This window comes from Phallusia mammillata, chromosome 4, assembly GCF_965637545.1.
Source record: "Phallusia mammillata chromosome 4, kaPhaMamm4.hap1.1, whole genome shotgun sequence".
NCBI lineage: Eukaryota > Metazoa > Chordata > Ascidiacea > Phlebobranchia > Ascidiidae > Phallusia > Phallusia mammillata.
The window spans coordinates 8871238-8882078 of record NC_137255.1 but is presented as its reverse complement, the minus strand read 5'-3'; the positions used below and the strand labels follow the sequence as shown (position 1 = coordinate 8882078).

The 10841-nt window shown below is 36.4% G+C and overlaps 3 protein-coding genes across 4 annotated transcripts; 2 read left to right on the top strand and 1 right to left on the bottom strand.

The window, feature by feature from the left end:
- Positions 1–1606: 1606 nt before the first annotated feature.
- Positions 1607–6603, top strand: LOC145223205 (cysteine protease ATG4D-like). The gene is made up of 9 exons (XM_080089581.1): positions 1607–2047; positions 2322–2417; positions 2655–2771; positions 2974–3063; positions 3179–3325; positions 3522–3662; positions 3899–4195; positions 4554–4660; positions 5453–6603. Exons 1-9 carry the CDS (start codon positions 1888–1890, stop codon positions 5918–5920), a joined length of 1623 nt encoding a protein of 540 aa, XP_079945707.1. The 5' UTR covers positions 1607–1887; the 3' UTR covers positions 5921–6603.
- A 1321-nt stretch (positions 6604–7924) lies between these two features.
- On the top strand, positions 7925–9417 carry LOC145223206 (uncharacterized). Of its 2 annotated transcripts, none has more exons than XM_080089582.1 (2): positions 7925–8121; positions 8541–9417. In XM_080089582.1, the coding sequence occupies exon 2, from the start codon at positions 8568–8570 to the stop codon at positions 9060–9062; it is 495 nt and encodes a 164-aa protein (XP_079945708.1). In that variant the 5' UTR covers positions 7925–8121; positions 8541–8567; the 3' UTR covers positions 9063–9417. The 2 variants fall into 2 exon arrangements, with proteins under 2 accessions (XP_079945708.1, XP_079945709.1); XM_080089583.1 differs by having other exon boundaries at positions 7927–8121; positions 8590–9417.
- A 245-nt stretch (positions 9418–9662) lies between these two features.
- LOC145223207 (protein FMC1 homolog) lies at positions 9663–10432 on the bottom strand. The gene is made up of 2 exons (XM_080089584.1): positions 10246–10432; positions 9663–9976 (listed from the first exon to the last, which is right to left on the bottom strand). The coding sequence occupies exons 1-2, from the start codon at positions 10366–10368 to the stop codon at positions 9743–9745; spliced, it is 357 nt and encodes a 118-aa protein (XP_079945710.1). The 5' UTR covers positions 10369–10432; the 3' UTR covers positions 9663–9742.
- Positions 10433–10841: the final 409 nt, after the last annotated feature.

Below are 10841 nucleotides of genomic sequence, written 5' to 3'. Positions count from 1 at the left end.
CAAGTGTGTGATTTTCCTTGAGATAATATGGCATGTAGTTCGTGACCGGATGCCTTGTAAGGGAACGCGGGCACAACCATGAAGAAAAACGAGGAGTTGTTCGCATATGACATATGCCGTATTTCATCTGGGTTTTTGTATTTAGCCGTCTGTTTTTTTTATGATAATGTTTGTGCCGTACATTGACAATACTGTTATTTTTTGGATTGAAAAATTAGGAAAACCGATGTTCTGAACATGCGACCAAGCGAAATTGGAATCCTACAATTAGTTGTTTGTCTGGACACAAGGGGTCTGACTAACGAAAACAACTAATCAAAACTTGCTGGCGATGTACTGAAACAAGAACAAAATTCCGCAACCTGTTCAACCTGCTCAAACCCTTCACCGGAACAGTTTGTACCTCAGTCGGGCTTACATTTTTTACATTAAGGCATTTGTGTCAGATATATAATCTATAACGTTTTTATCTTCCGCCAAACAGTTGTGGTATTTGCACTACCTTCACCAAAACGTTGATGGTTCGCCCAACCTCGCTTCGCTACGCTGTACGTCCGGTCTACATGCCTTTAGTATGTTAAAGTTAAGTTTAATTCACTCGGTCTGAAAATCGTAGTGACACAATTGCACTAAACTACTGACCTTCCTGGAGATAGCTGCGCAACGGTAAAACGTTAAAGAGCGCGACAGACTAGAAGGTAGAGTTGGTGGAAAGATGGTAAACGCACTGCATCTTTACCGTTAATTATCTACCCTGGGAGCCGCTTTGCTTGACTGATTACTGCAAACAGTGCTCCGAGTTTGCACAGTATGGTAGCTGCACGCGCGAGTTGTTTTTCCGTTTTTATACACGCCAAATTTGACTAAAGGCTACGCGAAAAGTTTCACCAAAAATAAAACTATCCTGCCTAAACAAATCTAAAAAGGGCTGGCTAAAAAAGCTCGCGAGCGGGAGATGTAAGTTTTGCATGCCACAAGTCTCTACAGGGACTGTCTTATTTTGCAGATTAAATAGACCCAGTGATTGCCTGTTTAAAACCCATGCTTCATTTTAAAAATAAATCACGTCTCAATGTGTCTAAAGCAGTGGTTCTCAAACTCGGTTTTCGGGGCCGCATACGACTCCCAAATACTTATTTTGCGGCTCGCGCCAGACCTCAGAAAACCACCAAACATTGCTATTTTAGCTTTCAAAGTCATCTTCTTTAGTGATTTTCTAAAGGTTTCGATTTTTTGCGGTTCTCTACACACTTAAAAAATACCATTGGGCCCCGACAATAAAAAAGTTGGTCTAAAGCTTATGCGTTTTGTTAATGCTGTGTTTTCTTTTCCATCGTCGCGCTGTTTGAATGGAAAGTGATAGAAACAACAATAAATGTGCAAATACTTTCTATCTTCGTACGCCTGTGTTAGTTAATTTGTGTGAAAATTCCATATAGCCTACCTGTTAATTTAAGCACAGAGTAAGTTATCTATGATTTATTTACTATGAATAGGTTATACATACTTAAAGATAAAGAGATACTAAATATTCAGATAATATTTTTTATTTCAGGTCATTTATAATCTTGGTCGTTGGGTCATCCATTTTATTGCCAGGTATACTATTCACGTGACTTTGTTGCTGAATTTACGGTTGACTAAACAACGTTTTGCCAGGTGATGATGTCACTGTATAAAAAGGTTGCTAAGTTTCCCGTTAATACGGCGACACAATGTAGTCAGTACAACGTGTGAACTTTTTATCTTCAATAAAGATAATGACTTCTTTGCTTTGAACTTTTCCACTGGGCCAATTGAATCTTCTAAGCCGACAATAAGATTTCAAAAGATCACGTTTCTCTTTGCGGCGTATGGTGCTTGATCGCAATCCACCGAACTTTCAAAATGTCGATTAAAGCGGCCATGGACGGGTTTATTAGCGACATGAAGTTATTGTCATTTGGATCACAGACGAATGAAAGATCTCCAAACAGCTCAAAGCAATCAGATGAAAACGACACCATGAAAACCAAGTTTTTGGAAGCCTGGAATAACTTTAAATTTGGTAAGAAGCTGTTCATAGTTTAGTTTAGCTATTCTGAATATTGTCAGTTTATGGTAACATCCAACATTTATGTTTTGAAGAGTTTGTTTGTGTTTGCTTAAATATTAAAGAAATAGCAAGAAGCTTAGGGGGCAAGAAATAGTTTTCTGCATTTGTGTTGTATTTTACTTAACTGGCAGTTAATTGAGAGATAGATCTGACCTAACCTAAGAATCCTGACCTAATTATTGGTTGATGTTTCATGCACAAACCACTTCTATGTCATTTATGTCAGATATGAGCTCTGGAACAAGTGTAAAAAAAGATCTGCCCCTCTGGTTGCTTGGAAACTGCTATCATTTTCACCTTCCAATAGAAAATTCTGCTTTTGGTGAGACATAATGGCTACAGATTTTCAAAAAGCTGGTTAATTGTAAACATACATAGAATGTTATTGCAGAACTTATTTTACATATGCAATATACTATTGGTTAAAATGGAATTTGATTGGAACTGGACACATGTGTTATGTTAGGCTACATAGGAAAATATTGTTTGCTTTTACCACTTTTTTGTCACATGGTATTACTGTGCTTTGTATAATGTAAGTGCCATTTGTTTGCTTCAGATTCCCCAGGACAAGATGATAAGTTTTCTAAGGACTACGACCACTTTCAAAGTTTTTTGAAAGATTTTGCCTCCAAACCTTGGTTCACATATCGCAAAGGTTTTCCTCCATTGGAAGGTATTTATGTTTTGCTAACAGATCAAAGGTCATTTACAAAAAAAAATTGGTTGGAAGAATGATGAGTGATGCTGGTTTTTGTTGTATCTTATGTGCTTTCATGTTTTGTAATTTGTTTTCCCCATGTGTGTTTTATACTGTTATGGTGTTAGGTTTATGTATTACAACATTAATATCTTCATACATGTGTTGATTTATACAGATGGAGGTCTAACTTCTGACACTGGATGGGGTTGTATGTTGAGAACTGCACAAATGATGATGGCCCAGTGTTTTATCACCCATTTTTTAGGTAAGGCATGATAACTGTTGTATTGAGAGACTAAAATGCACCACAGGAAACCTTTACAAAAATTTACCAGTTCAAAGATTTACAATATTAAGGTATACAAGGGTACATTTTGTAGGGCGTGATTGGAGATGGTTCTCAAAGGAAAGAAAAACAGAAGAAAGGGTGTTGAAAGAATGTGAAATCCACAGGACAATTATAAAGTGGTTTATTGATGATCCAAGCTCCAAATGCCCCTTCAGCATCCATAGACTGACAGAAATTGGTTCATAAAAATATAATTTTGTTTAACCATTGTTTTTTTAATTGTTTAAGTGGTATGCAATGTTCATATGATACCCTTATGCCTTTATATTACAATTTTGTAAAAAATAGATTAACTTTTGTTTGCATATCAGATTTACTTAAAAATTGAAACAAATTATCTCTTTATTTAAATCAACGCATTTCTCTTGTGTTAGGTTTAGGTTATCGTTTTTCTCCTGGGGATTGGTATGGGCCTGGAACAGTAGCCTACATAATGCAGGATGCTACTGAGTGTGCCAAAGGTCTAAATCCCTTGCTAGATGAACTTGTTGTATATGTTGCTCAAGACTGCACAGGTGCAAAGCGAAGCTGATTTTTTACATTCTGTGTTACAATCGAAGTTTTGTAATGTTGGGATCATATGCTATGTCATCTTCAAGCTGTTTTATAGGCCAGTTTATAAAAACATAGCCATTGTCAATGTAAGACCAACCTGTGTAAAGTTTGTATAGCAATTTAAACATATATATATATATATATATGTCATATTATCATTGATCAGTAAGGTCTAAATTAAAGTCACTATTTTTAGTGTACTGTAAAGATGTGGTTGAAGTCTGTCACTGGGACAAGGACCACAAATATGGTACTGTACCTACAACAAACAATACTGCCAATGGTCATTCTTCATCTCTACCAGTGGACATTGATATAACTGCTGATGATCCTCCGAAACGATCAGTGATCATTTTAATCCCTGTTAGATTAGGTGAAGCTTGTTTAAATCCAATCTACAGCCCATGTTTGAAAGGCATGCTGGCTTTGGATCAGTGCATGGGAATTATTGGGGGAAAGCCAAAGCACTCCTTGTATTTTGTTGGCTTTCAAGGTGAGGCAAATAATACAAGTGTACTGTGTATAACATATATATTTGTTTTGTCACCGAGTAAATGGGATTGTTGATTAACTTTACATGGTCTGAAGACTGTCTGTTGTTAAGTATTCCAAATTTAATAGTTCACATTTTGCATTTGGTAACTATTTTTTCATGCAATTGTTAATTTTTTTGATGAGTGACTGTAACATAGTCGAACAAAATATACTCTCATTAAAAATAGCTACAAGCTTTAAATACTAAATACCATTCATCTTTGGGGGGGTTTGATTGAAGTTTTGGCTTGTAAAATAAAATCAAAAAAATGCATACAAAAATGCAGCAAGGTAATTTGGTTCATTGATATTTTTAGATGACTATTTGTTCTATTTGGACCCACATTACTGCCAACCAGCTGACTCTGCTGCAACTTTCAGCAACAAGCAGTTAGGAAACTATCACAGTATGCAGCCAAGAAAGGTAGGGGTATATGTCAGAGGCTTATACCTTTTTCTATTTTCCCTTCCCTTCTTAAATTACCCAATGTCCCCCAAAACACTAATTTCACTAACCAATTCCCAAAATAGCTTTTCTACATGTTGTTAGCTTTGTTCCCCCTTTGTCAAATCCTTCCACTTGCTGATAAATTTACCATACTTGAGAACTTTTAAGAACCTGATCTATGTTTGTTTGTTAGGCATTTCAATAGACTATTACTGGTTCTTGTGATGTTACTGTTTAGGTAAGCAAACAGAACAATGTTTTTAAATTAAAGTTAGGTGGAACAATTACACTTGGCTTAGGGTTTACTTAGTACTGAATCACTGGTATTATTAGATGATTTATTTGGGAAGAGCAAAAGCATTTCTGTACAGTATGACCCGGTGACAAGTTTATACAATTATTGCTGCTTTGTTAAATTAACATACCCTTTTTAGTGTTTGACTTAATACAGTGATGTACAATACAACTAAGTTGAATCACAAGGCAAATCAAGAAACCTCATGTACCAAGCAAATAGTCAAGCAATTCTGCTGTGCAAACCTCCAATGCACATTTCTTTTCATTTATTTACCCAAATTTTAAGACAATATTCCAGGTTTATGATACCTTTCAGAACCCAAAAACTTTTTCAAACAAATATTTGTGATTAATAACACACATCTTTTTTATGATAATTTTTGTCATATTAAAATCATGATGTCATTACATCAGTGTCACATTTACATAGAATGTTCTTTGAAACAGAAGCTTGTAATTTGCACTTTACAGACGCATGTGAACAAGCTGGACCCTAGCTGCTGCCTTTGTTTCTACTGTCGTGATCAAGAAGACTTCCAGCAATTTGTCAGTGAAGCTAACAAACTCCTTGCGCCACCCAAACAGCGGAACAGCTATCCTCTTTGCCTCATTGAGAACGGAAGTGCGCAAGAACATAAAATGAGGAGACTGTCAGAGGCCCGGGCTTGTACAGTGCTTTCCAAAGGCCGAAACACAAGTTTTACAGAGTTGTCTCTGGAGAGCGAATTTGACTTTGACAACCCATCCGTTTCGACAGAACCGGTGTCAACTGTGGAGGAGGTGGCGACTGCTTCATGCAACGCACCTCAAACCAAACCAGACAAAAAGTTAAATTTTGTAAGCACTTCACGGGCAATGATTAATAAACTCTATCGCCCTTCGCCGAAAGCCAACTCGAGCGGGGAAAAATCGTTAGAGGACGAATTTGAGTTCATATAGCGCCGCTTAGCTACTTTCGAACTTAAGAAGTCGTAGCAATTCACGTCTGTGTAATTTAAAAAAAAACATGCACAGTTTTGTAATTCTGATTTTAAACAAAGTTGTCCTGTTGACTTTGGCCTTAAATTTTGCACTCTCCGTTCAACATGTACAAAATCGTATTGGTCTGTGTTATAAATCCGTCCAAAAGTTTTTTTATGTTGCTGTGTTAGCCCCAGTATACTACATTGTAACGTCAGCAGAAAACGTGTTTTTATACCATTAAGTGACAGTATTGAGGTTTTGAACAGCTGAACAATAAATACATGAAATGTGGCGATGCAGCTGAGTTTTAGGAACTGTCACATAATTTTAGAACTGGATTATTTTGTTTTTATCCATTTTATTATTTTAATAAGAGTCAGCAACAGTATCGCCATTTTTACCTTTATTTCCTGCTTTGGCATTCGATCTTTTTTGATTTTTTTTCGCGTACAAATTTGGGACTATTTTGCAATGCTCGTGGTGCAAATAACTTAATTTTTGTTTACTGTGTTTTGTGTCTTGTTGACGATATAAGATGTTTATGTTTATTACCGTGACGGAATTTAATGTTACACAAGCGCTGCGTTGCAACAAACGATTGTATTTTTGGCATAACGTTTCAGTGCTTTTGCTACAGTATAAAAGTTGGAGTGATCTTAGTTGTGCGCCAAGGACAAGAGAAAACTCAAAACTTAAAAACAAACAAGAAGTTTAACATATGCGCTACCAAAAAGGTGAAGAAGCCCAGGAGCTGCGTGAAGTTACTCGAAATGTGTTTGTTAAGATCTGCGAACCCAGGGTTAAGTGCCTCTAAAATAGTTGCCTTAACCTACCTGGTGTTCTGCCAACATATCTATCACAGTGCCGTTGTTCGTTGTGAAGGTCAAAGACAGTGATAGAATTCTAATTTTTTGTCCGCCGGTTCTATCACAAAAGTCATATTTTTCAGCCGGATCTGTTGCAAAAAGTCTATTGACAGCAGCCAGTAACGCTAACCGGTTCGCTGATCTCATAAAATTTTGTGAGACGATTCTACAGAACCGTTGCGAACCGGCTGAATCCCACCACTGGTCAAAGATATAAGTAATTTATGTTTGTACTGACCCAGTGGGTAGACAATAAAAACACACTGCCGTATATCTGACTCTAATAAACAAACAAACTATCACTGTCGAAACGAACAACAAGACGCAAAACTAGCCTAACGTTCCCACATTATATTTCAATAAGGCATACCACGAGAGCGCCTCTTGCGGCTAAACACGCAACACAAAAGTCACCGCGCCACGAATCAACTGTGAGATATCAATTCCAATGCTTACTCTGGTCACTCTTGCGCTGTTATGGTAACTCTAGGTAACTTTAGATAAACTGATTTTAAGTCTAAAATGTGTCGATCTTTATAGTGTTCAGGTCAAATCTCGTTATACGGGTTTAGCTGTAAAACGTTCGCCCGAAAAGATTAACTGTGTTCTAAACCGTAATTATTCTTTAAATCGCTTTACAGAAGTGTCATATATAACATGGCTGGAGGCCGAGTAATGCGTGGGTTACTGTTAACACGTAAGGGGATGATAAAACGATAGCCTTAAGCAGTAATTGACCGGTTCAGTAATAAGTAAAACAGGTTTCAACAGTTTTAACAGCCGGTCAAGCTTTTGTGTAGAAAAAGGCGAGTTATGAACGGGGTTGACCGTGATGATATGACACGACAATTACACGAATTAAAATGTTTTGAATTAAAAAGTCCAAAGTCCGATATGTTTTGCATGAAAAGTCCAAGGTCCGATACATGTTTAAAATCCGCTAATGCCCAGGATTTTTGCTAAGTCTTAACGTCTTACAACCAATTTTGACCTCGTGGCTATCTGAGAAAAAACCATACTACTACAATTTATTTCATCCAAAGAAATAAACCCAACCGTTTCCCTTTTAACAAAATCTGCTTTTTATCTTTGTGTGGAAAACCACCCGGGGATTTCCCAGACTCCACAATAACGTTTTGTATAATAAAGAAACTTTTATTTTTCATTAAAAGTTACAACAGGAGAGCGGGCCTTTTAAAGCAACCAAAATACATCAAGTGATGATTCTTCTACATTTGTTTTAGACAGCTGTACCCTGAGTAAAGACCAATCACTGCAAGAAAACTACTGTGTGTGTAGTGTATACTCCAGGTAAATGTTTTCTTTGTAATCCAGTCTGCAGAACATGGCAGTTCCCGACGAGATCTCGTGCGTGCAGGACCTACATGTCCCGCGTGCGCGCGTGCACGACCCGTAAGTTCGCGTGCAAGACCAATTTCAGCAGGCGCAAAGCAAGTAAAAGAGGTCAAGACAGCCCAATTAAATGCCTTTGGTGCAAAATTTTCGCGTGCAAACCCCAAAACTTGGCGTGCAAAAATTTTTTTCAAAAACAAAATCGCGCGTGCAGCTGCCACACTCTGCAGACTGGTTTGTAATAGTGTGGAATTGTGGATAATGGTTTCCTTGTTGATTTTTGACTGTAAACAAAGCTATTCTAATAAAAGTTTTTTTTCCTAATTATTGTGTGTAATTGCACCTTTTTTTAAACAGCTTCATAACTTAATTGCCAGAAATCCTCCTACCTAAAATCTTATCAAATGGAAATGTTGGTTTATACAGATGACCAAAAAGTGGACCATTGCAAAATAGGTCCACAAATTATGGAATCATGGGGACGAAACAAAATAAACAAATATGCTGCCAGTAAAATTGTGATGAGTGCTGAACTTGAAAATCGAATGAAAGAAGAACAACAAATGTGGAAAAAACACAAAGAGAGCAGAAGAAAATCAAGCAAACATGACAAGAAAAAGAAAACAAAATCATCTAAACGACGGCGCTCACCGTCAAGTGACAGTTATTCAGAATCAAGTAGCAGCAGTGAAGCTCCACAAGTATCAACAACTGTCCACAAAACAAGTACCACTAACACAGACCGCTGGGGTCACTCTGGTTTCATGGAGCTTTATCCAGATGATGTGATATCCGGCAAAGCATTTACAGACTCAGATTCATCAACAGAAAATAAAAAACGGAAAAAGAAAAAATCTCAGAAGCAAAAACAAAAGAAAAGCAAGAAGAAAAAACAATAGTTATGTTTGTATCCACTGTTTTTTTATATATTTTGTTATTAGTTAGGTACCTACATTAATGAAATGGACAATATGTGTCTGTGTTATTAACCTTTTGGGTAAAACTGAAGTTTACAAGGTTGCACTGAAACCTTTTATTTATGTCACTGGAAATTTTGACATAGCTGCATAGTTTTGTAACTCAACATTACTATTGTTTAGTTCATACTACTTTCCACACAAATACAATAGTTTGTTGTATTTTAATTTGTATGTATAGTTTGTCAATTGTCTGTTTAAACAGCAACACCAATGAAACTTTTTAACACTCGACAACAATCTTTTTTTTGTGCAAAATAAATTCACTGACTAGTTATACTTTCAACTTAGCTGATGCAGATAAACTTAAACTGCCATGATCGAGGGTTGGTGCTCTGTATCTTACTGACCATTCTCTGACCTGAATACCCCTAAACCTCAGCACTTGCATGTTTAAGTCGGCAAAACAATAATTTTTATATTTTGGGTTGATGCAGTATCTGCATTTATCAGTTTGTCTTGGATATTAAGTATAATTCTGTTCACTTAAAACTGTAACACAATGCGATATCACTACCCATGGTCAATGGGCCATTTTGATGGTCAATGCCTTTAATATGCAAAAAGTAAAAACATTGTTGTGTTGATGTGTTAAAAATGTGTCATAAATCTGTTTTATTTGGATCAATTGCTTTGCTTTCAAGTTCTTTTTCTTCATATGTTTCTGGCAAACTCAAACCAACTCGAGCTGCTGCTTTCTTCAATGAGTCTTCCCCATCACCATGGTATTTTGTAATAAGTTCATCAAATTCACGACTGCTTCGCAAAAGGCAATAATAAGTTGAGGCATCATGGCTTGCAGCGAATTGCTCCCGACAAAACCGTCCAGCGGTAACCTGTAAGGTAATGTACAATAACCCAAAGTTTAGTTACTTATAATTAGTGACATAATTAATAGTTACAATGGGGTCTAGTGTACAATCATACGTACATAGGTTAATGATATCATAAAATAACAATGTTCTCTTTGGACAAAAAACATATTTAGTAAAAAAGTCATAAAAATAATACACAGAAGGTAAGACAAACCAATCTTCTACAGTCAAAATAGTAAGTTTTCAACTAGGATAAACAAATATAATATCGTGAAAATGAGTTTCATTACTTGGTTGCTTTTATACTTGTCAAGCATATATTTGTATGAAGGGGATCCTATTAACTTTCCATGTCCAAGTTCTCTTAAAATTCCACGAAAGACAGACAACTGATTTGCCACTCGTGCAGCCATTCAAAGGTTGAAAACCTAGTTTTGCCAACTACAAATGTAAAAATCTGGGTAGAGTCATAATGAAATGAGAGTAGGGGTTATTCACAAATATTTACTGCAAGGCAACAACAACACTTTTGCCATCAAATATCTTGATTGATTACACCTAGAGGTGCAAATGAATTTTCTATTTGGAATTGCTTTAGAAGAGGCACAAAGATAAAAAACGAGCACATAAAATGGGAAACTATAGTTTCTCTCTATAGAGAGGCAACATTCCAAGGGTTGACAGGCTAAAATTTAAAAAAACCGATGAAATTAAAATTAAGCAACTTTAATTTTATGCTAAACCGCTTGTGTAGCAAACGTATAAACACTTGCTTCGCTGTTATTTTCATTGAGCTAATGCAAAATTACACATTTAGTAATCCGCTGCAACATGTTTACAGTTACACAGTTTACAGACTTTATAGTCACACTTCTTTACACACAGA

What these genes read in the sequence shown, in the direction of transcription:
- LOC145223205 (XM_080089581.1), top strand. Translation starts at nt 1,888, where the DNA reads ATGTCGATTAAAGCGGCCATGGACGGGTTTATTAGCGACATGAAGTTA. An exon ending in CTGGAATAACTTTAAATTTG is followed by an intron (nt 2,048 to 2,321) that starts GTAAGAAGCTGT and finishes CATTTATGTCAG; the next exon opens with ATATGAGCTCTGGAACAAGT. An exon ending in TTTTATCACCCATTTTTTAG is followed by an intron (nt 3,064 to 3,178) that starts GTAAGGCATGAT and finishes TACATTTTGTAG; the next exon opens with GGCGTGATTGGAGATGGTTC.
- LOC145223206 (XM_080089582.1), top strand. Translation starts at nt 8,568, where the DNA reads ATGGAAATGTTGGTTTATACAGATGACCAAAAAGTGGACCATTGCAAA.
- LOC145223207 (XM_080089584.1), bottom strand. Translation starts at nt 10,368, where the DNA reads ATGGCTGCACGAGTGGCAAATCAGTTGTCTGTCTTTCGTGGAATTTTA. An exon ending in ACAAGTATAAAAGCAACCAA is followed by an intron (nt 9,977 to 10,245) that starts GTAATGAAACTC and finishes ATTACCTTACAG; the next exon opens with GTTACCGCTGGACGGTTTTG.